The sequence below is a fragment of the Cryphonectria parasitica genome (assembly GCF_011745365.1).
Source record: "Cryphonectria parasitica EP155 unplaced genomic scaffold M406scaffold_7, whole genome shotgun sequence".
Lineage (NCBI taxonomy): Eukaryota > Fungi > Ascomycota > Sordariomycetes > Diaporthales > Cryphonectriaceae > Cryphonectria > Cryphonectria parasitica.
The window spans coordinates 1,722,836-1,749,491 of record NW_024468915.1 but is presented as its reverse complement, the minus strand read 5'-3'; the positions used below and the strand labels follow the sequence as shown (position 1 = coordinate 1,749,491).

Genomic DNA, 26,656 nt, shown 5'->3' with positions numbered 1-26,656 from the left:
GAAGCTGCTGTAAAAATAAAAACAAATTATAAAATCGCATTGAAGACCACCTCCGTCGCATTCCAGTGCGGGCCAAGGTGTGTTTTTATGAACTTGCCTGTTTGCAGCACCGAATTCGGTTTCTTGGTAGAATTACAACTATCCAGCAGGCTACCACTTTTACAGTCACTTGGAAATCTCATCAGGACTGCAAGTTTCGATCCGATCTTTTGAATTCGATATCATTGGTCGGAGAGCTACGAGTACCTTCTACTTTCGCAAGTCGTGGAGAGAAGGAAAGACCTTGACCATATCAGCTAGACCCGTATCTTGGAGGCGTCGAAGGTGTGAGAGCTCGGCTACTATGCAAAATCGCACAAAAACTCATCCCCTGAGCCCAGTCAAAGGCTTTTCCCTGAGCGCAATCTGTCGAGGAACATGCACACCCGAGTGTCAATGAATTTCGTTTGATTGACCAAGCCCATAGAACTTTTCATCTTCCTCCTCCACTTGCTATGTACAACATATCTTTACAGCCGCAGACTCAACAGCCCAGCTCTCTCCATCTCGCCAATGATCCCGTTGCCGCCCGTCATCCACTTCTCGCTGACGGTCCTCTCGTCCACCTGCGCCCGCAGGAGCCCGCTGGCGGCCCAGTACTCCATGAGGGCCCTCGCCTCCACCTTGCCGATCCCCCTGACATTCACAACCTCCAGGCCCGTGCCCTCCATGACCTCGTCCACACGCGGGTCGTACTTGCGGCAGTAGGCATCCCGCGGCGGCAGGTCCGCGTCCGCAGCGCCGGTCTGCTTGGCGAGCTGCCGGTTGATAGCGAGCTCCATGCTGGGGTTGCGGGCAGCGTTGCTCCTGCAGGTGGCGGCGATGGCGGCGCCGCCGTTGGGCAGCGGAGTCCGGCCCGAGAGAACATCGACAAACATGCGCACGATGGCGATGTCGTGACTGTGGATGGGCTCGAAGGCCTGGTTGCGGTAGTCGGAGACGCGCATGAGAGAGGCCAGGCCGTCCACGGCGAACAGGACGGGCGGGCGGGGGGTGCCAACGCTATCTGCCTTGGCGACGAAGAGCTCGTGCCACAGAGCAGAGAAGACGGGCCACGCCTGGTCGGACTCGCGGGCAGACTCGATGAGGGTGACGAGGGTGGCGCCCTCAGCGACGGGGTTGGTGAACTCCTCGTACGAGCGGGTCGTGTAGATCTTCTCGAGGACGTCGCGATTGGCTTTGAGGATGGTTTGCATCAGCTTAAGCGCGTAGACGGACTGCATCCACTGCTCAGGGTTGGTGTCCGGGATGGGCGCGTAGTCAGTGCAGGCTGTTGTGAGTTCCTGGGCTGTGTGGCAGCTTGTCAGCACCCCAAGGTCTTTTTTTTTCTTTCTCTCTCTACAATTCATAGTATCATCTTGGAAGAGCACACATACCCTCTGGGATGTTTATGACCACCCACTTATTCAAGAAGGCGTTCACAATGGCCTGCAATAGCACCATGCTCTTCCCAGCCGCCCTCTCTCCAGAGATGACCAACCTCGCCGTCGTCCCGTCCCTGGCGGCCTGCTGCATCCTCTCGCACACTGTCACTGTCTCCGGCCGCACCAACATGTGGGGGCTGTGAAACAGGCCCCAGGTCTGGCTGGACTTGAAGGCCTCGACTGCGCGCAGCGGATCAATCAGCCCGTCAGGGATCTTGAGCATTTTGCCCGCGCTCTCGCGGTCCGCGAGCCTCTGGCTGGTCATGACGTCCAGCCCGCGCACAGGAATCGCGTTGTTGTTGGAGAGGACGATGCGCTTTCGCAGGGCCTTGCGCTCGCCGAGGCCGGGCGTCTTGTGCCGCGCTATATCCTTCTTGTTCTTGAACTTGGAGAGCTTCATGCGCTTGCCCGTGCGCTGGTGCCCGCCTGACTTAGTGTTATTGGTGGCCTGGAAGGGTGTACTCGTCGAGAAGGGGCGAGATGTTGAGGCTACTGCCGTCGTCTTGGCGGTGGTCGTCGTCATCGTCGTGGACGGTATTATCGCGGTCGCAGGGGCGAGTTGCCTCGTCGATACTGGCAATGGGGTGGCCACCGAGGGCCTAAGCAGGCACCTCCAGCAGCTCTGGGGAGCCATGGCCATGTTTTTCGTACTCTCCACCGACCCTCCTCACGTAAAGATGTTTGAGATTGGCTCTTGCGCCTTGCTGTGGCCGTCCAATTGAGGTCGTTGCGCACGCAGCTCCGGAGGCTTGTGCGAAGGTTTGGAAGCTCCCGGCCGGACCAGAAGAAATTCTAGCTCCACGCCGGCATGTCGATACGCTAAGCATCCACACCCCTGCAGAAAAATAGATGCCCGCTAAGAGACTATCACTACGGGCGGCAGGCAAAAAAGTTCAGAAGCCTTGCAGAGCCTTGAGAAAGGTCGGTTCACTTCTTAACATTTCATCTATCAACCAAACTTCTTTTCACAAAATAAACCGGGTGTTCAGCAGCGACTGACGAGTCTGCTTTCATAATCGGCAATCCAAACAACTCAAAGCGCACGTCTTCAAGAATCCTGCAAAAAATCGAAAAAAGAAGAAGAAAAGTACCCATACAGCAAACGAGAGAACGCTCGCCCGCTTTTTACCGCCGCCAAAGAAAATGGCATCAACCACAAAGACCAAACTGCCCGTGGCAGTTGACAAGCCCACCCCTTACACCTTCGACCTAGGCCTCCTCCTCGCCTCGGACCCCAACCCGCCCGAGCTCGACCCCTCCGACCTCGAGACCACCCTCGCGGCCGTCGCCCGCGACGGCGCCCAGGCCCTCGTCAACCAGCTCCTGACCACCTGCCCGCTGACCTCGACCAAGACAGACGGCGTGCTCCTCTCCCTCCCGCCGGCCTCCACCCCGCTGCCGCGCGAGAAGCCCCTCCCGACGCCGAAGCCACCCACCAAGTGGGAGCAGTTCGCCAAGCGCAAGGGCATCGCCCCCAAGACCCGGGAGCAGCGCAAGAACCTGGCCTGGAACGAGGACCGCGGCGAGTGGGAGAAGAAGTGGGGGTGGAAGGGCGACCAGCGCGCGCGGGACCGCGCCGACGGCAAGGTCCCCCAGGACTGGGTCGTCGAGGTGAATGCCAACAAGGAGGCTGCGCTCAAGGACGGAGAGACCATCCGGGGCGAGGGCAGGAGGGAGAGGAAGGAGCGGGCGCGGAGGAACGAGAGGAAGATGAGGAGCAATGCCCGGAAGGAGGGCAAGTGATCAAGGGGAGGGCAGGGAGTACGATGAGAAAAAAGCTCTTACTCGAACCGGCACAGATGGGACAAGGATCGGGGCGATACAGAAGATCCTCTGGACGACTTGGAAATGACCGGAGGATCCTTCTCACCTCCTAATTTATGCTTGGGCTTTCTTGAGCGGACCAACAGCTTGTCAAGAAAAGAAGTCCCGTTGGGATCATAGAGATGACAAGATGGGGTGTGGGTGGATGATCCCACAAAACACGAGATGTGCGTGAAAGCAAAGAATGGGCATGCTCGCCCCAGCATGATATCTGGCCAGCGAGATTCTCTTCAAAGCATATTAAAGGGAGTTTGGCGTCCAGGCAGGGATGGAAAAGTCATTATAGGTATGGCAGCTGTGTGCAGTGCAAAGGAATCCCGAGAAAGGTAGTGAAGATACCACAAAAAATGAGGGGTTTAGAATCATATTTTATTTTGTTGTTCAACTCGAGCCGTCCGCATCGCCATGACCAGGCTGTGAAGTTCCGGTCTCATCCTTTGTAGTCGCAAAATATCATAAAGCCACCCACCCATGCTTGCATGGCCTTTTTCCAACTCCTGTTTGAAGAACTACAGCATACCCTAATCGAGCAATTCGTTCTTCTGTATGGAAAACGACCCATGCCGAAAGTTCCCCGAAAACCTTGCCTTTCCCGTCCTCCTCTTGCCTTCTCCTCTTGCGTCTCGCGACCCTCTGTTCCTTCCAACCAATAACGATGGTAGAAAATCAAACATACATTACCCAAAGCGTTTGATCACACGTTCTTGGTATGATCGTTGCGTGGTGAGCCTGTTGGTCCACCATCCATCAACTGCAACACGCTGAGGGGTTGAATAAAGCTGCAGGCAAGAAACAAGCATGCCGTTATGCAGAAAGAGACCAAAAAGACAGGTGCCACCGTATTGGTGATTTGTTCTGCGGTGCGTGGGAACAAAAGAAAAATTCTGATCCAAATGTCTCAGGGGTATACAGAACCGCCACTGTCCACTCTCCTCTTATCGTTCAAGTCACCACGTTTCTCTACCAATGCAGTCTCGAACATCCCTCCCTGAGCCACAATTCTCTTCTTGCTGGAATCCAGCTCAGAAGGCCACTATACAAAGGAAATTCGTCATGCTCATGTCTCGTCACACAGGATAGCAGAGTGGTGCAGTTGTGTGCCCTGTCTTCAGAAAGAGAGAGAGAGAGAGACAGGCACAGACGGTGACACTTGCAGGGAGTTCCATCAGCTGACCTCTCGAAAACAAAGTCGAAGAGGGCGCATCTAGAACCCCAGAGGAGACAGCGGCTTGATGGGCGATAGCGGCCGTAGGTCATTGCCATCTTGAGTTGTTAGGCCTCGGCCATCCGATAAGGTTGCATTGGCTGATTTTGGTGCAGTAATGCCATTCTCCTTTCCGTTCTCGAGTGGAGGAGGGCTCTTCTTCTTGAGCCGCACTTGATCTCCGCCATGTGGAGATTTCCTGCTGTTGCCGTCTGACGAGGAAATATTGCGTTCCCTTTCGTCCCTGTCGAGGCCAGGAGACCTCCGGCGTTCATCTCGAGACTCCAATCTCGGCTCGAGTTTCTTTCGTACTCCCAGTCCCGGCGGTGGTGGCTGGTCGAACAGTTTATATTCCTCCTCGATGTATCTCCCCTCGGTTTTGCAGCCTTTCCAGCAATCCCTCCAGTCGCAGACCAGAAACTTGAAACAAAAGGCGTCTATCTTCATGCACGGCTGGAAGCAGATGCAGAGGTTGCGAAAGTCCATCTTGTTCTTATCGGAATGCGCCAGGAGCAGGCTGAGGTGGCAGGTGATCGCGAAGAGCAGGTAGTAGTTGAACGGCGACAGGCTCGACAGCTCGTCGATGAGGAGTTGTGGGACCTTCTCGGAGCCGGCGCATTCTCTGGCAACGCGGTCCTGGGCCTCTTTGGGAAATAACTCGTCGGGCAGCTCGCGAAGCCATGCTTTCAGCATCGAACCAATTATGTTGATATCATACAGGTCATCTTGCTGAAACAAGTCGACATCGTACTCTGTGTGCAGCAGATGTGTTAGCGGATCCAGCAGCCGTTTGCACTGCGCACTGCCCGTCGTCTTGACTTACGCTCGTCGAAACGCCGCTGCCATTTCTTGACCTGTGGGCCACTACCGGGTACCCGATAGAGGCCCTCGACGTCGCATCCCTTGTAGTTCAGGTAGTCGATTGCCCTCCACGGAAATGCCGGCATCCAGAACTCTGTCTTATCGCGCGACTCTTCCAGCCGTTTCGATATTCTTGTCAGCCGGGTCTGCTCGACCAATGGCAGGTTGATGACCTTGAGAACGTAGTGCTCGTCGTCCACCAAGTCCCTCTCCGTCGTGCTCGCGCTGCGGCCGCCCTTCCCGAACAGGCCCTTGCCAATTGACTCGGCCACGCGGCCTCCTTCTCTCCTCAGATTATTAAAGAATGATGTTGCACCGTTGCCATCTCTGGGCGTTGATTGGTGTCTTGCGTGCTCCCGATCCTGGTGGCCGCGCCTGTCAGAAGAGGCGTCTCTTGATGGGGCACGGTCGGCTGAATGGTTTCTCGATGCCGACGACATGGCCTCCCGAAAGGCACGGTCGTGGGGTATCATGGCGGTCTTCGGAGCAGGCGGTACGTGCGCCTGCTCTGGTCGCTCGAGATCCAACATCGCAGCCGTCTTCGGTGCCGCGGCGGTATCTCTCATCTCCTGGGGGCTTGGGGTGTGGCGTGGGCTGCGGCCTTCCTTCTCGCGGTGCGATTTCGTTCTGCTCAATAATGTGAATGGTTTCGGCTTAGAGGCTTTCTTTGTTGTTGAGGTGGAAGTGGAGTTCGGGTCACCACCTGCTATCGAAGGTTCGGTTCTTGGGGGCAACGAGGGGGCCTCTGCGCAGAGCAAGACGACACAGAGTCAGCTGTGTATAGCGAACAAAAAGAAGACCATAAAAATTTCCAAAAAAAAAAAAACAACCAAAAAACCACGATGCCAGATGATCACATTTGACAATATTCAGGGGGTAGAGAGAGGGGGGGGGGAAGATCATGCGCGACGGGATGGTAAGGGCAAGCCCACAAAGTGGTGCACTGCCTTCCCGGCTGGGTTTCAACGCTCTGTGCCTGGCATGCTTACTTACCCGATTGTTTTGAGCTGTGTATGGTAATTGGGGGATGATCGGATCCATTCATTGCGTCGTAAGGCCAGGCTACAGTTTGGGCGCCCTGGGGTTGGAGGGGCAGGCGATCGGACGACTTGGACGATTTGTGGAAGTTGGAAAAGAAGCCCTGCTTATTATTATTATTACTGCCGGGTGGGGAGACCCCTTCTTCGCGGCGCCGGCCGTGGCTGCTCTTGAGGCGACGGTCTGTCTGATGCTGATGATGTTGTCTGGATTTCTGATGGTGGGCGGCGGCGGTCGATGATGATGAAGAGGAATAGGGCGCGGCAGCCCCTGTCGTCGCGGGTAATCGCTGCTGTAGCTCGGCGATGTGAGGCTGTTTCGTCTCGTGGGGAGAAGGAGAGGAAGACGACGACGACGACGACACAGCCGGCGAATCCTGCGGGTTCGGGTGTTGGCGGCGCTCGCGCTGCGGCTGAGGCTGTGGGCTGGGCACCTGCTGTGGGCTACCCTTGCGCGGCGATATGGCTATTGCCTCCTGGGACTGTTGGGAACCAGGAGAGGGCTGCGATGGATGGCCGTTGTTGCCCTGGTTATGTGGAGAGAATTTGGAAGTGTAGAGAGATCGAGGTGACAAGTTGGGCGAGAGCGACCTGACGCTGCCGGGTGCCTCTGGCGAGAGGGCTCGACTTGTTTCATCAGGGGTGGGGGTGTTCGAGTTCACACTGTGGCTGCGACTGTCCCCATTGGTAGTGTGGGCACGCTGCCGCGGCTGCTGCTGCTGCTGCTGCTGGTTGTGGTGGTGCTGTTGCTGTTGCTGCTGAGTGTGGTAGTGCAGTTGCTGGCGCTGGCGCTGGCGCTGCTGATCCTCTTCCTGCGATTGCTGCTGGCGCTGCTGGGGCTGTTGATGCTGTTGGTGCTGCTGCTGCTGCTGCTTGGCCCCCTTTATTCCTGATTCAGCAGAGTGATGCAGCGTCAGCGGCCCTGGCACTGACTTCTTGCGGGCCATCCTGGCGGGTGGTAGTAAGCGTAGCGTAACGCTACAGCGGAGAAGAGGCCCCTAATAACGAGATCGCTGCCAAGTACGGAAGCCTTTGTAACGATAGTCCTGCAATGATCTGCCCAGCCCTAGAGAATGGAATTATCGAGTAAGTTGACCACGCTAGCACCTTTGCACTAGCGAAATATCCAACGCCCTTTGGGTCAGGGCCCTTTTCTGCGGATCAATGTGACGTCCTTTGTCTTGTCTTTTTCTGAAAGATGGCTGCCGAGAGGAGGGGTGTGGTTTCATATGGCTGAGAATGGAGCGGGCTATATGAGACCCTTCTACGGCAAGCCAGCCGGGAAGAGAAACCAGGTACGCGATGCTGGCCCGAGGGGAACGGACGGAGATTTATCAGACTGAGCTGATCTTGGTCTTGGAAAGGCTGTCTGCGCCGATGCACTTCCGTCCGGGTAAAGGTGAACCCCAACGCCGACGTTCTCGATAGCCGGCCTGGCACAAAAAGCGGATCCCAGTACGAGGTTCCTCGGGGCGGGTCGAATGAATTCCAAGTTTTCGACGACGAAAGGGACACAGGAAGGCCCCAAAAAAGGTATGTTGAAGGGTTAGAGATAAAATTTGGCGAAATGCAGCGAGTTGCCAGCGCTGTTATGCCGCGGAGCAAGACGATGCTATCGGCATGGGAGAAGAAAGATATGTTATCAATCGAGAGCGTCGTCGGGGAGGATGACCCTAGTAGTAGATCTTTGTGTAGTCGTCGACGTCGACAGGAAGGGAAACGGTCCAGCGGCCAGGCCAGCTGTCTCGGATCGTGGGGTGACGTGAAGGTGAGCGGTAGGTTGGGACCGGTCTAGAAGGCGTCGACGACGTGGTAACTCTCACGTCTCTGACCTGGCAGATGTGTGAGGGAGAGACAAGCTCGAACGAAAAGAAGAAATAAAAGACCAAAAACAATCAGCGGAAAAGCAGCTGTAGTAGACCTCCTTGCGAAGGTTGGGCCTGGTTGGTTTTTCCTTCTGCCTCCTCTTTTTGTCACATAAATAGGTTAATACAAGAAGATGAAAGCGCAAATATGGCCAAAACCTAACGCTATGGTTCTTTTGAAAGTGGACATAAGCAGCTTTGATTGCCAATAGATGGGTTCATTTGATGAAGGACCCATCTGCATTGCGCTCTTTTGTGAAGGTCTGCGCCTCGTTTCTGATTGCAAAGCAGGCAATCAATGCGCAGGAGAGAGGGAGGGGGATAGGGACAGAGGGGATATCTCTCTAGGCTGGTGCCGTGCCGCGAAGCGAAAGGATGGGGAATTTGTCCGAGTGAACGGGCCACACAGCTGATATCTTCTTGCCTTGGCCAGGTGGATGGCTGAGCTGAGGTCGGTGAGAGATAAGATCGATCTCAACACGGGGATTCCTTTTCTTGTTTTTTGTTGTCCGTAAACCTGGTCTCAACGTGGCATCCGGTGTGTAATACAATGTCGACCTCAAGATGACGAGGGAATGAGTGACAAGGGAAAATATGCTTTAAGCTTTTAATCAATCGGTGGCTTTCAAAAGCGCAAATACAAATGAAGGGCCATGCCACTGTTGGTCCGCGCACGTATCGAGCCTTTGAATCGGGTGCACAAGTAGAAACACCACCTCCTAAGAGAGCGAGAGGGGGGGGGGGGGAGCTCCTAATCACATGAGAGATGGGAGGTTGAAGTGCTAGGAAACCAATGCTGCACGCGTCGGTCTAATTCCACCATTTCGAAGCCCTCTCTTTCTCTCTCCATCGAGAATGGTATATCTTGTCTGGTCGACCAGCACACGCGGCGCACATGTGCTTGCTCTACATAGTACGCGGCTTGCGCGAGATCCACCGGAATTGTTTCAACTCCAGGTGGTTACAGATAGAGAGCCCTTCTGGAAACAACGCCTGCACGTCGTCGGGTTTTGTCCTGGGCGCGGAGTATTTCCTCTGGACGGTGGGCGAACCTTGAAGTGCACATTGCTTCTATCCAGTGCGATTCACGGAAGGTATCTTTTTGGGTATTGAGTCATGGAGTTAGACCAGTAGCTGGGGCTCAAGGGCTGCAGCGGCTTTATCGACATTCAGGGGAAGTTGAGCCGCTAGGTGGGAACATGTCATACCCGGGGTTGACAGGGGCTGAGGGGTGGATACAGCAATCAAGGCGCAGACGCTCGGGAGCACATGCCTCGAGTACCGAGTGATTTATCGTTGTACCTCACTACATAGTAACATGCTGCCAAAAGAGTCGTTCATATATGAACCTCTTCGTTTCTGTTCTCAGTAATCGTTTCGCCTCTTTCATGTCGCTGATGATACGAAGTCGTACAGATCAGCAGCCAGAAAGCGATGTCTTTCCCTGAGAACACGCCCTTTCCCATGGTACTCCAGTGCCTGGCCACGTCACAGTCTACGCAACACGCCAAGTCGAGTCGGAGAAAGTATCAACCCCATTGATTTCATGACACCCGACATCTGTTCACGAACGCACCTAGACACATCAATACAAGAAGAGGTCTCGCCAAGGGGAGTCCTATTATCTCTTAACTGTCCTCTCTCTCTTTCTCTTTCCTGCTGTCCCTGCCCTCGTCACAGGCTAGTGTTGCCTCTTTTTGCTGCTGAGACCCTTGTACAGAAAGAAGACAGCGAAGTGTTCAGAGTGTCGACCGCCTATTCCTTATCCGAAGCATGGCCGAGGTTTCGTTCGCCTGGCTTTCTCAGGCGGGCTGTCGGGCCCAGTGCGGACTCCAGAAGGGATACTCTCCAAAGCTCGATGCCCAAACAGGTCTAGATCAGGTACAAGAAGCCGATCTGAAACGCGGCACTGTCCTACTGCTCGCAGGAGCATCGGGCAGCACCACCCACACAGGAGCCCAAGGGCCCCAGAAGGCCCCGCCGCGCAACGCCAGGCACGCTGGGACGCTGTCAGGGGTGTCAACGGTCCAAAAATAGAGACGGCACGCACGGCTTTGTCAAAGACATTATTGTGGTGCCATTTGATTATCTCCACTTTTTCTGGCCTCTTTCCTCTTCTGTTGGTTCTCTTGGCCCAGAGTGGCATGCTGCACGCAATCTGGGCACGCTGTGACCAGTCCAGGGAGACTCACAAACAAAGCCCTGGATAAGGCCTTTGTCGTTGACGATGATGCTTGTGATATCAAGTACTATGCGCATATACTGCCCGCGTTGTATAGGGCTTCTCAAGCCGTGATCGCCCCTAGAGAGGGCAATGATTAACATGTCAGATGCGATGCAGGATTTGTGTCAACAAGGGAGAGGAAAATAAAGAAAGAAAAAAGAACAAGAAAACGGGGCATACATGATAACCCTGCACGCAGAAAGTTATATTTGTGGCTCATCAAAAGCCGTGGCACATGGGGGACGTTATGTCCAGGGATAGGGAACACAGCTCAGTCTTCTTTTTCCTTCCTTACTTGGCCCCCAGACTTTCAACTCAACTTACTGTGAATAGTAAAGCAACCGCGTTGACCATCACAAATGATATATCACAAACTCGAAAAGACCAAAACAATTTTTCGCATGCGCTGGCGACGTATGTATGGTCCACAACAGCCACTGCCAGTATTGTTCTTGGTGGTTGAGTTCAAATTGGGGATGGAATGGTTAAGGTTTGCCGGATGGGAAAGTCAAACTCGAGAACTGAGATTCCAGCGCCTCGGTCCCCCCGAACCGCCTGTACTATTAGTGGATCACACGCGCACGCCGTTCCCGCGCACGGCTGACATAAGATTCTCCCCAGTTTTCGACGACAACCTTCACTAAGTAAAGTACTAAGTAGGCACTTACCTTTTGTTTGTCGTCACCCTGTTGGTCTCCCCCCCACTTGCAAGTTCTACCCCCCGCAATTCCCGTTTAATGAACAGCTCACGCACATGTACACACATACCCTTACACACACTCACACTCACCCACACATCAGACCACCACCATTTCTCTGCATGCACCCAATTGAACAATGCCAACGACGCTGCTCGATGACCTACCAGATGAGCTCCAGCTGGCCACTGCAAACCATGTAAAATACGTCCAGAGCCTGGACACGCGCAAGGACGAATACGATTACTGGCTTACCGAGCACCTGCGCCTCAATGGTGTTTACTGGGGCCTGGTGGCCCTGCACCTGCTCGGACACCCCGATGCCCTGCCGCGCGACGAGACAATAGACTTTGTCCTGTCCTGCCAGCACGATAGCGGCGGGTTCGGAGCCGCGCCTGGTCACGATGCGCACATGCTCTACACGGTCAGTGCCGTGCAGATCCTGGCCATGGTGGATGGCTTTGACGAGCTGGAGAAGAGGGGCAAGGGGAAGGCCAAGGTGGGCGAGTGTAAGTTTCCATACGTCGTCTGTCGTTTCTGGTCGCATGCGTTGTCTCATGTGAGTGTGTGTCTGTGTGTCTGTGTGTGTGCTGATTAAGAGAGAGAGAAATAGTCATCGCCGCCCTGCAGAACAGGGAGACTGGCACGTTTGCTGGTGATGAGTGGGGGGAAGAAGACACGCGCTTCCTCTACGGCGCCCTCAACGCACTCTCTCTCCTTGGCCTCCTAGATCTTGTCGACGTCTCCAAGGCCGTTGATCACATCGTCGCCTGTGCCAACTTCGACGGCGGCTACGGCGTCAAGCCCGGTGCCGAGTCGCACTCGGGCCAGATCTTCACCTGCGTCGCCGCCCTGGCCATCGCCGGGAGGCTCGACCTCGTCGATGTCGACAAGCTCGGCCAGTGGCTCAGCGAGAGGCAGACCCCCAGTGGCGGGCTGAACGGCCGTCCGGAGAAGACCGAGGATGTCTGTTACAGCTGGTGGGTGTTGAGCAGCCTGCAGATCATCGGCCGCGCACACTGGATCGACCGGGACGCGCTGATCAAATTCATCTTGCGGTCCCAGGACCTCCAGGGTGGGGGAATCGCCGATCGTCCTGGTGACATGGTCGATGTGTGGCATACCTGCTTTGGCATGACCGGGCTGAGCCTTCTGGGGTACCCTGGCACCCAGCCCGTGGACCCTGTGTATTGCATGCCCAAAGCCACCATTGAGAGGGTGCTAGGAAAGTCATGGTAAGGGGCCATGCATCTAGGATCTGGTTTGTTTTTCAGAACAACCTGCTTGCATCTAATGACACCATACGATCTCAAGATTTTGCACCCTGCTCGTGCACGCCATGCAGCCACTCCTTGAACCAGCTTACAACCGTGTGCTTTCCCGTGCACCACCGCGTCCTTCTCGCCACGTATCTTCTCAACACCACGAATTCAAGATGCATGTACTCTCCTGTAGCTTGTGAAATGCATACGTCTTCACCTCCGCAGTATATGCTGAATCTAATTCAGAGCGTCAACCTTCGTCAGCCTTTCAAGCCTCACCCTAGCCTCGGGTCATGAAGCGTGTTGAATAGAAAGGGCGAAAGGGTGGCACCTACAGTCTCCGGCGCGAGCACCTGTGCCACCACGCCCTTGCTGGTCCCGTCAATGTCCTTCTTGGTGAGCCGAGTCAGATGTCCAACGCTGATGGTGTCAACGAGCGGAGGGTCGTGCTCAGCGGCCAGCAAGCTGGAAGCACGCCCACCCCCCCGAAGCAGTAGCCTGATGCCCCGGCTTTGCTGTAGCCTCGCTCCACTATTAAAGCACAGGCACAGTCAAAGATATCTGTCGGGGTCAAGGAAGGGTGGGCGTGTGTATCTGCATCAACAAGTCATGGTCCGTGTTGTGGCCTTGGCAGAGAGGCCTGGGTGTTAAATTGGCAGATAGTGGCAGGTTTCCAGAAACCCTGGAGACGAATAGATATCTTGACCACCCCGAGAAGAAAGAAAAAGGTAACTGGCCTGGCTCTCGGATCTTGCTGTTATTCTTGTACATAACCTTTGCAAAAGTCTAGGGAAACGTGGTAAATCATTTCTCCAGATCCTCGTCCCCTAGGCATCTTGTCAGTTGAAAGCAGCTACCCCGGCGGTCCAACAAGATCGCAGGGAGGGCCTTTTTATGTAATGTAGGATACGTCCTGTGCCCTCCAGCAAACATATCTCTTAGCAGGCCATTAGCTAGTCTAAAATTCAGATATTGATAATGTTTCTTGAAGAGTTTTGTAGCTTATACACAATCATTACGAATGCTCAAAGTCAAGCCGATTCTCCAGCTTTTCCAAAATGCTGCCTCGTTAATATTACCTCTTTCCATGAACCACTTATACAGCAGGTCCGCCAGCATCATCGCCTTTGTTCGGCATTCTCGATCGCCCCGTCCCAAGCGAAAGACTGCGTCTTCCAGATACTGCTGACTGTCTTGAGTCCTTCCTGATTTCCTACTTGAAATCGCCAATAGCTTGCTTTGCCGCCAGTGCGAAATCTTGTGTCGATAAACACCACTGAGGAGTGCCCTGAGAGTAAGACATAGATTTTACTCTGTAGTACAGCTTTGATGCGAGGTTCGCAGTCGAATTGGGATGAGGTACGAACGTTATAATTTTTCATGAGGACTATAATGAGTTATAAATCCTCTTGCAAATAGTCAGTATGGTCAACAGAATGTTCGACAGTCTAATATGAATGACCCGATACACAAGTTACGAAGCAGATCACGAGCACCAAGAGGCTGTTTGGATCTAACATTCAATCAAGCATCGTTGACACATGAATGAATGTCCACTGACTTGCAGTTCAGCATGTTCTCTCTTGGGAGTCATTGGAATTACATTATATAATTCTATATCAGAACGACAGTCGTTAGAAGGTGCAATCTGTCATTATCACAACGGTGCTCCTCGACCCTCACAAAGCCGAGCATTCATAATAATAGCTGCTAGCACTGATCGTACCAACTCCTCATCTGATCAACGGAAGCCTCTTCAGGTGGCTAACCTGTGCTCTTCCTGCACACAAATCCCCTTTCGGATGTGCACATGAGCAGTCATCAGGACTGTAAACACAATGCTTTGCACCTCTGTGCCCCAGAAGTCGGCTGTGAAAAGGTTCATACTCTTAACCTCACAATACTCCTTAAAACGCCACGACACCCCAGAAATGCGGCCAGAAATGAAGCCACAAACCCAACAGCACCCCCGAAAAATCTCATCATGGCATCGAACATTCATCAAAATAGCCCAAAACTGTTCCAAAATAGGAGAAAATGGGGACGACGGAGTTCATTTCGTTCCTTTTTAGGCTCATAATGGTTTGCTCGGTCGGTAAGTTCCCTCACTGCTTTGACCCCAGCTGTACGTGCCCGCAGGATTGTTGTACTGTGGCAAAGGCGAGTTCCCTGGGTTCAGCGACGTGGGAAGCTCTACTGGCGCGTTGTATGCGGCGCTTTGTTGATCCTGCGGCGGTGGCGGCAATGGTTGATGTGTTTGATATTGCGTTGTCGGCTGTGGCGCGGCGCTGTTAAAGAAGAGAGTCAGTCAAGAGATGTTTTCTCATTGTGGTCACAACGCACCCAGACTCTGTACTCACAATATCCCTGCTTGCATCGCTTGGTGATGAGAAGCACCGTCCACCCCAAGCTGCGGCACGCTCCCATAGTGCTGCTGGTACAAACTCTGCGAGTACTCGCTCATAGGCGGCGGGCTCCCGGTGCTAGCAGGATAGCCGATGCCGTTGCCGTATTGGCCCATGTGCATCTGCTGATACGGGTCGACAGAGGGTGCCGTTGAGTATCCAGCCGACGTGAAGGTGTCCTGGCCAGGACTCTTGGGCCCAGCGGGTCCGCCGTACTTGGCATCCTGCATCGGCCCGCCGCCGTACGGGTCGATTACGCTACCGCTCGGCCCTACACCGCCAAATGCCCTGTTCGTCCCGCTCCTCCGGCCAAAAAGGTATATCAGCGCCACGGCAAAGACAACGACCGCCGCTGCGCCGATGGATATACCAGCGATAGCGCCGCCCGAGAGGCCCTTATGTCCACTCCCCGACGAGGACGAAGACGAGGAGCCATCGCTGGACGCGCCCGACGTGGCAGTAGCGGAAGATGCGGTCGAGTCGGCGGTCTCACTTGGGAAAGCCTCGCCTGGGGTCATCTGGTAGGTGACGTTCTCTGCGTATTCGTACTGCATCTCATAGGTTTCGTTGACGGTGGGATTGATGACGCCGACCATGTGATACTTGTCGCAAGATCCTGAGGCCGCGCAGTAAAAGAAGATGGGCTCGGTGTCATTGACCCTAACTTGAAATGTCGGGCCCTGTGGAGAGATGTGAGCGACCAAGTCTGCGAGTGAAGTCTTCCACTCAAAAAGCACCTCTTGACTGAGCAAGCAATGTTGACTGTCGAGGTGGATGATCCCCGTTCCGAATAGCTATTTGGATGAACAAGCAGGTTGCAAGAGACTTACATCGTCCGAAGTCGTCTCCACGTCCTGGGGACCTGACGAGAAGCCGACGAGGTTCGGGCCAGTGTCCTCATATGGTATGCATGGCTGACCAAACGCTGACCTGACGACCCAATGTCCCGTCGGATAGAACCTCCACTCTGAGTTGAAGTATTAGTCTCGAGAAAAGCCACAGAGCAGGAAAGACAGAAATGTTGGTGGTAGGGCTCCTTCTTACCAATGATATCACCAACCGAAGCATTTGTCGTTGTAGGCTGGAATTTGAAACCGTTCTATAACAAGAAAACATTGATATCAGAATTTGAGAGGCCACTACCATCACCAGTGAGTCCGAAGGGAAGAGAACAAAACATACTGCCCCAACCGCGATAGTATGTGTTGTGATGGCGGAAGACGTTGTCGAACTGGACCCGGCGGACGAGGTGATCGATGCCGAAGCAGTGGCAGCGGCGCCGCTCGAGGCACTTGTCCTGGGCATGACAGCCGTGGCAGCAGTCCCAACCGCCAGCGCGGTCACACCCACTATTATTGATGACGGAAACATCATGATATGTGTGTGTGTGTGCTTTACCTTGAAGCCCACAACACGAAGAAAAACAAAGGAAGAAGCCTCACACACTGCACGTGTCTTTGGAAGGAGAGTCGAGATCAGTCACCTCGCAAAAGAAAAAAAAAAGGTAACAAGGCAACTGATGCGGTCGAGCGAGGGCGGAGGAGGAGGACGACCAACGGACTGACCGACAGACAGACAGGTGACAAAATAGGAAGGAAGAAATAAAGAGAAGAAAAAAGGGCAAAATGGTACAAGAGAAGAAAGGGATAAGCCAGGCGACAGATGCACTGGAAAGGCAAATCTCCGAGAGAAAGAAACGCTAGGAGAGAAGAGGGGCCATGTTGAAGAAAATAGCAACAGCATAGCAGCAAGTTGCACACTGGAACGGGGCAGGGCTGAGTGAGGCAAGGTAGGGTCCTCGATGGTGCATCGGCGCTGACCGGGACGAATCTTGATAGCAAAGAGCGGCACCGACACTCTGCGAGGTTGTAGAGCCACATGCCGCCAAGCTTTTGGCTGTTGGTTGGTACGCGAGCATGCATGCCATGTTGGCCCATGTTCTCTCCACCCAAGTACCCCTGCGTACATCCTCTGAAGAAAAGAAGGAGGAGGATGAGGAGCGTTATTCAGATCACCACCATCACCAACGGGACCGAAGGGGGAGGGGTGCTTGGTGAGGTGGTGGTCTGGCAATGCCGTCCTAGCCACGTCTGGTCAAGTTCACCGTAATATCTCCATCACGACAGCGCAGATCATTCCGTGGTCTGACCCTCTACCCCGTGAGAATTGTTGTGTGTGTGTTGCCAGCAGTGCCAGCAGCACAAAAAGGGAGGGGGAGGGGGGGGCTCCGTCAGCTCTGTTCCTCACAGCCTGGCCAGCTTCGAGTGGGTCGTCCTCCCCACAAAACGGGGAGTACTGATCAACTTCTAGAGGCTCGCGCAGACAAGGTAAGCCGCTGTACTACAGTAGTGACCGTATTGCGGGTCTTGTGTGCCGCAGCACATGCATACTACTTAGCAGCACGTCTGGTTGGTTCTACTGTGCTATAGATAGCAAATAGTAGAATGTGTGTACTTTTTTTCAGTAGGCCTAAGCCTAGAAGACATGAATAGCTGGCCGGGATTATGATTTCTAGGTGAAGATCTTTGGTGGTGGTTTTTTGGTGGTTTTTTTTTGCCCAGGGCCATCTGTGTCTGAAGGAAATGGATTGAGATTTGAAGATGACATAAAAAGGTACTCACTTACTCACCTGAGTGGGCCCACGAGCTCAAATGGATGGAATAGAAGCAGGACATCAAGTCGAACCAGGCAGGCCACTCTTGGTCCAGCGGATTGGAACATTGTAAATCGAGCCCCACTGGGCTGAAAAGCACAAGACCGCGCTTGCTCGTTTCGCGGCGCAGCAGCAGCGCACACAGCAGGGGTGGTGATCTAAAGCACCCTGGTCTCAAAGGAGGAAAGAATGTATCCATGCAGATGGAAGGAAACAAAAGTAGAAAGGGAATGGAACCAGATTAGCACTTGCTATCTCACCGTGGGGCCAAGAAATCACAGCTCCCGTATGTGAGGTGAGCATAAGGTAGAGGGTGTCTGGCTCTCGAATCTGGGGTCAGTAACGGTGGAATGTCATCTTTATCTCTCCACTTCTTCCATAGAAACAGACCCAATCTGTCAATCCTGTCCCAAGGCGACCATCCGTACTGTTTTCCTTGTCCAGACGATGGATATTCCAAATAGGTGACACGCAGACAGGTGGTTGGAGGAGGAGAAAGGCCGGTATTCCAAGTAAGATAGCGGACAGGGAAGAGGAAAGGGAAAGAAAGAAAGGGAAAAAAAAACATCAGCAAATTATTTCGCTGATTTCCAGCGGCGTCCAACATCAGTAAGGAGCACTTTTGGAATGAAATCCAGATCATGATCCTGTTGACCGAGGGCAGCGGCCTTTGGAGAGGTGAGAGTTGTTGGTAGCAGAAGATGTGGGCCCAAGCTCTGCGGGAGGATCTGGGAGGATTTCACCGCTGGGGCCGATCAATGAATAATCAGCGTTGCCTATTGGGAGACCGGCCCCCATTATCGTGCAAGAAGAATAAGAAAGAGAAAGGGAGAGGGGAGGAGAGAAAAGAAACCAAAAAAAAAGTCCCAGCTGTTGGCCAGCCTGCGGGACGAGCAGGGTTCAGTAGATCCTTGTAGGAAGGAACTCTCCGGACCGACCTCATTTCAACGTATCCCATCCAAATGCGCACCTCCCCTCCGAGCCATCGCCAAGATACGCTACTGTGCTACACAGTAGAGGACGATGAAGTTCTGAGCCAACTGCTCGGAAAGGGAACGTGGCAGGGTAAACCAGCCTCGTCGAGCCTTGCTGCCCATGTAGTCTCTCTCCCGCCTCATGCTCCTAATCCTCCTCAGCTGGACGTCTCACCGCCCTCCTCTTCCTCGACACTTGACTATTTGAAAAATAAACAGTGACAAGTCGACACTGAAGCCTCTCACTATGTACAGTTCCCATGTATATTGGATTCAGGTAAAGGAACTATCGCAGACGCTGCGTTCTGAAAATTGTGCTTACTGTGCTCTGCTGACGACACATCTGGAGCTTACCAAAGAGTAGACAGCCCCCCAGTCGTTCATGTGGGTGTGGCCGGGAGAGGCTGCGGCCGGTCAGATGAGCTCCCCCCCCCCCCCCCACACCCCCAAAGTGAAATAATCCCCGTGGATTCTGTGCAGTGCGACGTCGCACAGCGTGGCATGCCGTCAGCATACCAGTATTGTGCGCCTCTTTCATTTGGCCAATATAGAACTCGGGTGAGCTTAATCTCGACAGGGCTGCATGGGGTGTTGAGAGATATCTAGTACATATACGGTCCCGGTGTCTGTCTGCAAGCAAGGGAAATAACCCGCCCATCATCCTTTTCTTGGGATACGCAGCAAGGGTATAAATTTGTCCAGAAGATCCAAATACAGTACACAGTATAGCAGAAAAGTATGAAAATAAAGAGAGAAGGAAGGGGGGAAAGAAGAAATATTCTAAGCCGTGCTGTGCTATGTTTTCGAGAATCTAGGGCCGCCCATGACCGATCCCCGTCATCTTTTTTCCTTTTCTTTCCTTTGTCTCTTATCGTACCACGTGTTTGAGTTTATTGCGTCTTCTTCTTTGGAGATCTTTTAGGGAGAATCTTGCTTTCCACTACCAAGCGGTAGAGACACCAAAGGTAGCACAACCCAAACCCAGCCGCGCCCAGACCGACGTTGGCCACTGTCCACAGGTCTGGCTTGTCTTCTGGTGGCGGCAAGGTAGCCTCCGCGAAATGCCATGCTCCCATGGCGAGGTAGAACGCGATATGGATGAGAAAGGTCATCCACTGCGTGAACGACTTGGTGCCCGGGAAGTAAGCCCTCAGTGACACCGGCGGGAGGTCCAACAGGTATGCCCATAACAGCGTGAACACTGCATACGGCACGCGCAGATCGACCCGCTGCAGGAGCGGAAACATGGTCCAGCTCCCAAGGATATTCGCAAACCCGACCCACTGCCGTGTTTCCTTGCCCAGGCCATTGTTACCAGCCAAAAGCAAGGTCATAGGCAGCAGTGGCAGAAGTACGCTCTTCTCGTGAACTTGAAAGCTGAACATGAAGAAAGCCCACGCAGTGGTTGCAAAGGCCAGAGGGAGGATCTCCCTCCTTGGCTTGAAGAGCAGGATCAGGTTGGGCGGAAGGCTGAAGCCTAGCGTGGCGATGAGCGAGAACTTTTGCAGCAGCTCCGGAGGATATTTCTGAATCTTGACGACCACATTGAGTGCGCACCAGAAGTTGGCTACTTTATCCTCAAACAAGCCTCGCGCAAAGGGGAAGACCCTGTGGACCATCTGGACCATCTGCTCAATCACAGGCCAGTAGATTGCGGTCCGATCGACGTGGTCCTCAATCCAAGGGAATATGGGCAGAGGCACAGCCTTGCCCTCGAGTTCGGGCCGAGGAACGATACCTCGGCCTGAGTCGTACAAGGCACCAGCAATCAAGGGCAGGAGCAACACCCCAAACGCGAGAATGGTCCCGAGCCCAATGCTGAGGAAGCGGGGGATGTTGATGCGCGGGGACAGGCAGCTGCCCAGAAGGAAGACAAAGACGGGGATCGCGTAGTAGAGCGCCATCTGCTTGAATCCCAGAGCTGCGACGAAGAAGATAGCGGCCCAGAAGTATCGTCCAGCGACCATGGCAGACATGCTCGCCACCACAAAGCCCAGCATGACCGTGTTGTACTGGAAATGGATGTGGTCGATGAGGATCGTTCCAGGCTGCATCAGGATAGCCGCGAGGGCCACCGAGGCCGACCACCCCGAGACTGTGTTGAGCTTGCTGAACCGTCTGACGAACATAACCAGCGCGGGCACGTAGACGAGATATTCCGAGATTATGACTGTGGCGCGCATGAAGATTTTCAGGTTGGGGTCATGGCTTCCTCGTGACGTATCGAGAGCAAACCAGCTCGGGTCGATGAACGAGCCAATCTTGCCGCACAGCCAGCTGTGGTATGCAGTCAGAGGCGGATAGTCGAGCCCCCACCATTGCAGGTCGTAGAAGTACCATTGCGATACGGGCAGCTGTGTCGTGATCTCCATCCAGTGCCTCTGTGCCTCGTAGTCGCCGTAGATGGGGGGCTTCTGAAAGCCTGTACGCAACGCACAGTTAGCATCAGTCATGACCATCACTAGCAAGTGTGTTTGCGCTGGCAATGAAATGTCTCTATGCTCACCTGAGTATCCCCAAAGACCTGCTGCCCATCTGAATAGGCCGACTACCATGAGGATGAGCGGTAGCACCCCCCATTGCGAGACTGATCCTCGTGCTGGCCAGAGGAAAGCCGCTAGAGGAAACGAAGGAGCACGGTAAAGTGTCTCCGTCTTGGGCAGGTAGGCATCATCATCACTCTTGCCCTTGCGACGGGGCTTGTGCTGGCCCCTGGAAGGAGTACCAGCCATTTGTCGCCTATTCCAAGTGGCCCAATTGCATGAAACTCTGAGGCACTTTGGAACCCTAACCTTGTCGGATTATTGGGGCTGAGAAGGCGTCGAGGTTGAGGTCAAAAGGTGTTGGGGATCGTTGGGAAGAAGTTGTCGTGTGCGTGAGGTAGACGCGACGCGACGTTGCAGGTCATCTTGACCCCAGGAGAGTCGAGAATTCGGGAAGCTGTCCAGAACTTCGGATGCTGTAGCTTGTGGACCCCTGTCTCTGGGGCGGGAGCTTGTGGCTGCTGATCCCTGGTGGGGTGCTGGGGTGTGGGGGTTGCAGTACGTATCCTCCCCCCCTGTACTATAGTGTTGCATAGTGCTGCGTATGATACCACAGCGCCCTACTGGCAGTACATAGTAGCTGCTATACTAGCAGCACTGGCAGAACCCTGCAGCTATGACAGCATATAGTACATACAGTAGTATGTATGTACAACGTGGGCGTGAAGTTCACAAATGCCAAGCCAGCTCTGCCACCTTTCTCTCGACTCGGTTGCCCCTCCTCATGAAAGACACAAATAAGACATGATGTATTTGGTCTTCATACAAAAGAATATTTTCTCTGTTACATGACACACAAGGCCACTTCTTAACGGAGTTAACAAGAGAAACAACCTTCACGACCTTTTTCAGGATGCCTTACCCCTTTGTACTTCCCACAACCTCTGCCTTCTCCTACTCCTCCTCCTTCACCTGCGACTCCCACCCCTCTCTTCCCCTCACTGTCAGCACCCACCGTGGTGTAGTTCGTGACGTCCTCAAGAAACACAAGCGCCTCTCGCCGTCTTCCCAGGCGGCCAACCTCCCGAGCGTCCTCTCCGCCCTGACCGCCTACCTTCCCTACCTCCTCGCCGTCGACGCAGGCCTCGCCCACCGCACCATCGGCGACGGCTCCGAGCTCTTCAGCATCATCCAGCGCGCCTCCCCGCCCCTCTCTATCTCCTGGCGACCTACCCTCTCCGATGTTCCCGTTCCGGGCCGCCGCGAGGGCGCGAGGGTGCGCGTCCAGGGGCTCGAGCACGAGGTCGCCTTCGTCTTGGCCACGCGCGGCTACGCCTCGACCCTCCTCGCCCGCGCAGCCCTGCAGCCCCTGTACAGCACGACAACCTCCCTCGACCTCTACGCTGTCGGCGCCCCGGACCGCCAGATCGCCATCTCGGCCGCCACCAAGCACCTCCTCGATGCTGCCTCCGTCTACGACTACCTGGCCCGCCGCGCCGAGCAACCCCAGCCCGGCCCGCCGCATGCTGTGCCATGCGCAGACATATCTGCCCCCACCGCCCGCGCACAGAGCCACCTAGCCCTGGCCGAGGCAACTCTGCTTGCCGTGCTGAAAGACGACCCTTACCCCGCCATCGTCAGCCAGGACCGGAACCGGAACGACAAGGAATGGATGTACAAGGCGCCTGACGTGCCCAAGGTGCGGGCCCATTTGTTTGCGCGGCTGTGCCTCGCTGCTGCGGAACATGCGGCCAAGGCACATAGCCTGTGTGCATGGCAGGCAGGGCCGGGACTGGGTGGGAGCCTGCGGCTTGGAAGCAAGAAAGGGTCAGCGGAGGCCGAGGAGGCAGCAGGACCAGGCACAGGCGGCGGAAAGCTGAATGACGGTTTCGTGAGGTATCTTGAGGATTTGCGCCGGACAAGCAGGGCCAAGGCCTGTCGTTTCTTTGGAATTGATGCCGAGCTCGGCGGGCAGGCCGGGGATGCTATTGGCTGGCTTCACGCTGGACTCCAAGAGATGGGTGTCGAGGTAAGAGACTCGTCCAAGAAGCCATCAGGTCTCAGCAGGTTGAAGAAGGAGTGGACCGAGAAGAGAGAAGACCGCAGGGTGGACAAAGGCACGACCTGGGGTGCGGATGCTGGCAGGCTCGAAGAGACGCGGGTCATTGAGATGCTGGAAGCAAAGTGGTCCAAACAAAATGATACGGTAAGAAGATGTTGTCTATTGAATTCATTGAAAGACGTGCAGGATGAAGGAAAAATTGACAAAAAACCCAATCACTCAGATGTTTACCCAGGCCATCACGCCTGCCGGAACCTTGCTCGCCCAGATGCCGTCCGCCCGCGAGATTCATACTCTCAAGCCCTACGAGGTGCCTGTGCTAGACAGCAGGACTTTGGAGGCCATGCGCGCTCCTCCAGAACGGCACGATGATTTTGGTGATGAGCAGAGCTCCGACGACGAGACACTCGTGCCAGGATCGGCCCCAGGTGCTTATCCCGGCACTCCCTCGTCATATTACTGAGTCAAGGCGAGGGAGAAAGAACCACCTATCGAAAGTGGGTTATATCTTTCAGCTTGCAAAACACGCCGAGCAAAATTTGTAGATGGAAAGATTGACGGCAAAATCGAGGAACGGAGCCAGCCCTAGGGCTGCGTACTGCCGTCCAAATGTCCCGTCAAAGAAACATATGAAAGAGTGTCGATGTCAGCTTACAACTCGTGGCTCGAGCATCAGCCTGTGAGTTGAAAGGGTGACTACATCATCGGTGTGGGAACATAGGCGTGACCAGTTGTGCCTGCAATGTCGGTGCAGCTGGCATCCGCGGTGGCAATCTCGGGAGCAGGGAAGGTGGTGGCATCGTACGCCTTTTGAGGATATGGCTCCGAGGTGTCGCCTCAAGCCTTTTCCTGTCATCTGTCCGCATCCATGACACATCCTGAGTTCTATCCCATGCAGCATGCAGGGCCGATGACAGCGGGAGAGGATTCCACGGCGGAGGAGTCGGTTCTCTATGATGAGTGGCTTGTCTTCGTGGGGATAGCCCTGCTTCATCATCCGCGACAGCCGGCGAAGTCATCTAGCCCTTGGCATGTTTCTTCGGAGACTTCAAGCGAGAGGGACCAGCTTCCTCGACCTCTTCCTTGACTATAAACGAACCCCATCGGTCATCAGCATCGTCGACGATCTCGTCTGCAAGGTCGTCTTCCTTGAGCTTATGGAGAAGCCTGATCCTTTCCGAGGCGATCAGCTCGCGCCAGCGGAGTTCGGATCCGACCTTGACCCGCAGCTCGCGCTCCTGAATGTTGAATGACGCCTTGATCCTCGCCTTCTTTGAATCCATGAGCTCTTGTTCGATAGCTACCTCCTCTTCAAGCACCCAGCGGAATCTCTCCAGCTCATCCTCTCGCCTGCTTGTGTAGATATCCCGACCCTTTGCGTGCTTGTTCCTATGAGCCTCGAGTAGCTCATCCTTACGGCGCTCGCCGTTCTTGACGGACTTGGCCCACTCCATCAGCTGCTTTTCGTAATGACCCTCGGCCTTTTTTTCACGGGCAATGCGCTCCTGCCAGTCCAGCTCCCATCCCTTTTCTTTCTCCTCCATCTTGGCCTTTGATGACGCTCGCAGATGGCCTAGTCTGGCTTCATGCTTGAGTTCCAGGCCATCCATGGCAACAAGGATTCTCAATGACAGACGGTCTTGGTCTCGCCGGTGTTGGTTATCGAGCAAAGCTTTCTGTAAATCATTGACCTCATCAAGCTTCATACTAGCCTCAGCATATGTCCGCCTAACTTGTCTCTTGCGTTGTTCCTCCTTCGCCAAGCGGATCCTCTTGCGTTTTTCGGCTTCTACAGCCTGCATCTGCGCAATGGCTTCCAGAGCCCGATGGAGTTCCTGCATCTCCCTCTTCTGGCGCTCCTCCTGCTCCTTGCGCCTGGTGTCGTTCGCTATGGCCCGCGCCTTGATTCGTTCTAGCTGTTCGCCCGTGCAGCCACACGTGTACCAGACTTTACCGCACACATAACAGAACTCGGCGCCACATCTGCATGTAATATGACGGCAGGCGGTCCTGTGTTCCACCATTGTGTGACATCGATAGCATTGTTTCCAGCCTTGCTCCTGCGCAAGTCTCTGGACAAGCTTCATGTCTTGATTCTTGACACACTGGGTTGCATCATCGTGTGCCTGTTGACGGCAGTTGACGCACGTCACATGGCCCCAGGAGCATGTGGCTCGGCCATAGGCCGCATCTGAATTCTCCACGGGAACGAAAACGCCACAGTCTGGAATTGGACAGTAATATCGTTTGTCGATTGGTGTTGAATACTCCAAGCGTTTCTTTGTATACTGCTGCTCGAGTTTTCCCGAGATGTGTCTGAGACATTTTTTGTGATCAATGGGATTGAGACAGCATTTGGGGGGCCATTGCGCTTCAGTCTCGATCGAGTGCGCTATTAGATTTTCGAAGCATGGCTTGCAGTAATTGTGGCACTGAAGTTGAACCATGTTCTTGGGGGCGAAGTCATCGAAGCAGGAGATACACTCACTGGTCTGGTTAGCGAGTATCCAGCAGTGACAAAGAGCTACATAATCGAGGCCGAGCCGCCTCGAGGAATGCTTCTTACCTAGACTCCACGCCCTGACGCTGTAGAGTTTCTCTTGCGTGCCTAAATTTTGCTCTTAACTGGGCCTCCGACTGGCGCAGGGCTCCGGTAGACCGATGAAGGACACGACGTCGAGTGTCGGTATCGCCAATTTTCTGCAACACAGCCTTGAGAAGATCTCGTCTTCTTGGGGGCAGCCCCAATGTTGACGATGACTTGGGCCTGCCCATGCTGCCTGCGCCCAGACCGGTCTGCTCCGTTGCTGCTCCCAGGCTGACAGCCTCGGTCTCAGCCTCTGAAGTCGAATCAAGAGACATGGTTCGCCCTTCGGATGCGGTGCAAAAGCTTTCAGAATCGGAGTGTATCGAAGTAGCATTTGAGACCGGTGTATCATCTGGTCCTACTTGGTTCGTTTCAGAAATTTTACTCTCGTCCACAGATTGCGAGGCTTTCTCTTCGATCTTCCGCCTCTCCTCTTGTTCTTTCTGTTGCCTGTGCAGTTCCGTCTCTGCAGCAACTTGGGCGCGGATATTGTCGATGGAGCTGTCGATGACTGCCTTGACTTGTGAAGGGACGACCTGGTTGAGCCTGACCAAGGCATCCGGCGGCCCGTACTTTGCCAAGTCTATTAGATCTTCGCTTTCTACGTTCGCTGGAGGTACGGAGTCTGGGCTCTGGCTTTCCTGCTGCTTGTCAGAATCCTGGATAGGCTCTCCTTTTGGCGGCACCGCTGATAGTTCTGCAGAATTTGCATCTTGCTCGACTTTTGGAAGAGTGAAGGTCAAGAACGAGGAAAGATCGTAATTAGGGCGGCCTTTTGTTTCGGCCATGTTCCTCCCAAGTATCTCGTTTCCTTGCGCGTAAGTCTCTTAGGGTTCCAAGTCATGTGTTGTCTGATGGTTTAATAGGACAAGAACGAAAGCAGAGTAACGAATAGTAGGCTATGGCACCATGGAAGATAAAACGTCATGTTAATAGTTTGCAGTTGTGAGAATATCACAGAGAGAAAGAGGGAAAGAGGGAGAGAGGGAGAGGCGAACTTCAAGGAAATTAGGGTGTGGAAGGTGATGAAGGGGAAGGGATATAGGAAAAGATG

General features: G+C 54.3%; 8 protein-coding genes across 8 annotated transcripts; 3 read left to right on the top strand and 5 right to left on the bottom strand.

Annotated features, from left to right (window-relative positions):
• Positions 1–431: 431 nt before the first annotated feature.
• M406DRAFT_280701 (mitochondrial ribosomal protein) lies at positions 432–2,153 on the bottom strand. The gene is made up of 3 exons (XM_040918414.1): positions 1,957–2,153; positions 1,416–1,911; positions 432–1,327 (listed from the first exon to the last, which is right to left on the bottom strand). Exons 1-3 carry the CDS (start codon positions 2,101–2,103, stop codon positions 510–512), a joined length of 1,461 nt encoding a protein of 486 aa, XP_040773542.1. The 5' UTR covers positions 2,104–2,153; the 3' UTR covers positions 432–509.
• Positions 2,154–2,606: 453 nt separating this feature from the next.
• M406DRAFT_341763 (ribosomal biogenesis regulatory protein) lies at positions 2,607–3,206 on the top strand (the record flags this gene model as incomplete). Its single annotated transcript, XM_040921698.1, has 1 exon — positions 2,607–3,206. One exon carries the CDS (start codon positions 2,607–2,609, stop codon positions 3,204–3,206), a length of 600 nt encoding a protein of 199 aa, XP_040773541.1.
• A 1,513-nt stretch (positions 3,207–4,719) lies between these two features.
• M406DRAFT_218409 (Rho GTPase activation protein) lies at positions 4,720–5,660 on the bottom strand (the record flags this gene model as incomplete). The annotated part of the gene is made up of 2 exons (XM_040915529.1): positions 4,720–5,243; positions 5,315–5,660. Coding segments are annotated over 2 exons (870 nt in total), but the record flags the coding sequence as incomplete, so codon positions are not given.
• Positions 5,661–11,176: 5,516 nt separating this feature from the next.
• Positions 11,177–12,415, top strand: M406DRAFT_294293 (geranylgeranyltransferase beta subunit; the record flags this gene model as incomplete). Its single annotated transcript, XM_040919128.1, has 2 exons — positions 11,177–11,685; positions 11,790–12,415. The coding sequence occupies exons 1-2, from the start codon at positions 11,316–11,318 to the stop codon at positions 12,413–12,415; spliced, it is 996 nt and encodes a 331-aa protein (XP_040773539.1). The 5' UTR covers positions 11,177–11,315.
• Positions 12,416–14,512: 2,097 nt separating this feature from the next.
• M406DRAFT_347569 (uncharacterized protein) lies at positions 14,513–16,455 on the bottom strand (the record flags this gene model as incomplete). The annotated part of the gene is made up of 5 exons (XM_040922310.1): positions 16,026–16,455; positions 15,888–15,942; positions 15,674–15,810; positions 14,819–15,523; positions 14,513–14,713 (listed from the first exon to the last, which is right to left on the bottom strand). Exons 1-5 carry the CDS (start codon positions 16,215–16,217, stop codon positions 14,513–14,515), a joined length of 1,290 nt encoding a protein of 429 aa, XP_040773538.1. The 5' UTR covers positions 16,218–16,455.
• Positions 16,456–19,360: 2,905 nt separating this feature from the next.
• On the bottom strand, positions 19,361–21,202 carry M406DRAFT_46385 (family 57 glycosyltransferase; the record flags this gene model as incomplete). The annotated part of the gene is made up of 2 exons (XM_040924302.1): positions 19,361–20,892; positions 20,977–21,202. 2 exons carry the CDS (start codon positions 21,200–21,202, stop codon positions 19,361–19,363), a joined length of 1,758 nt encoding a protein of 585 aa, XP_040773537.1.
• A 578-nt stretch (positions 21,203–21,780) lies between these two features.
• On the top strand, positions 21,781–24,791 carry M406DRAFT_280694 (uncharacterized protein). Its single transcript, XM_040918413.1, has 3 exons — positions 21,781–22,722; positions 22,804–23,159; positions 23,239–24,791. Exons 1-3 carry the CDS (start codon positions 21,867–21,869, stop codon positions 23,476–23,478), a joined length of 1,452 nt encoding a protein of 483 aa, XP_040773536.1. The 5' UTR covers positions 21,781–21,866; the 3' UTR covers positions 23,479–24,791.
• A 152-nt stretch (positions 24,792–24,943) lies between these two features.
• M406DRAFT_82840 (uncharacterized protein) lies at positions 24,944–26,600 on the bottom strand (the record flags this gene model as incomplete). The annotated part of the gene is made up of 2 exons (XM_040926031.1): positions 25,582–26,600; positions 24,944–25,502 (listed from the first exon to the last, which is right to left on the bottom strand). Coding segments are annotated over exons 1-2 (1,368 nt in total), but the record flags the coding sequence as incomplete, so codon positions are not given.
• Between the last annotated feature and the right edge of the window lie 56 nt (positions 26,601–26,656).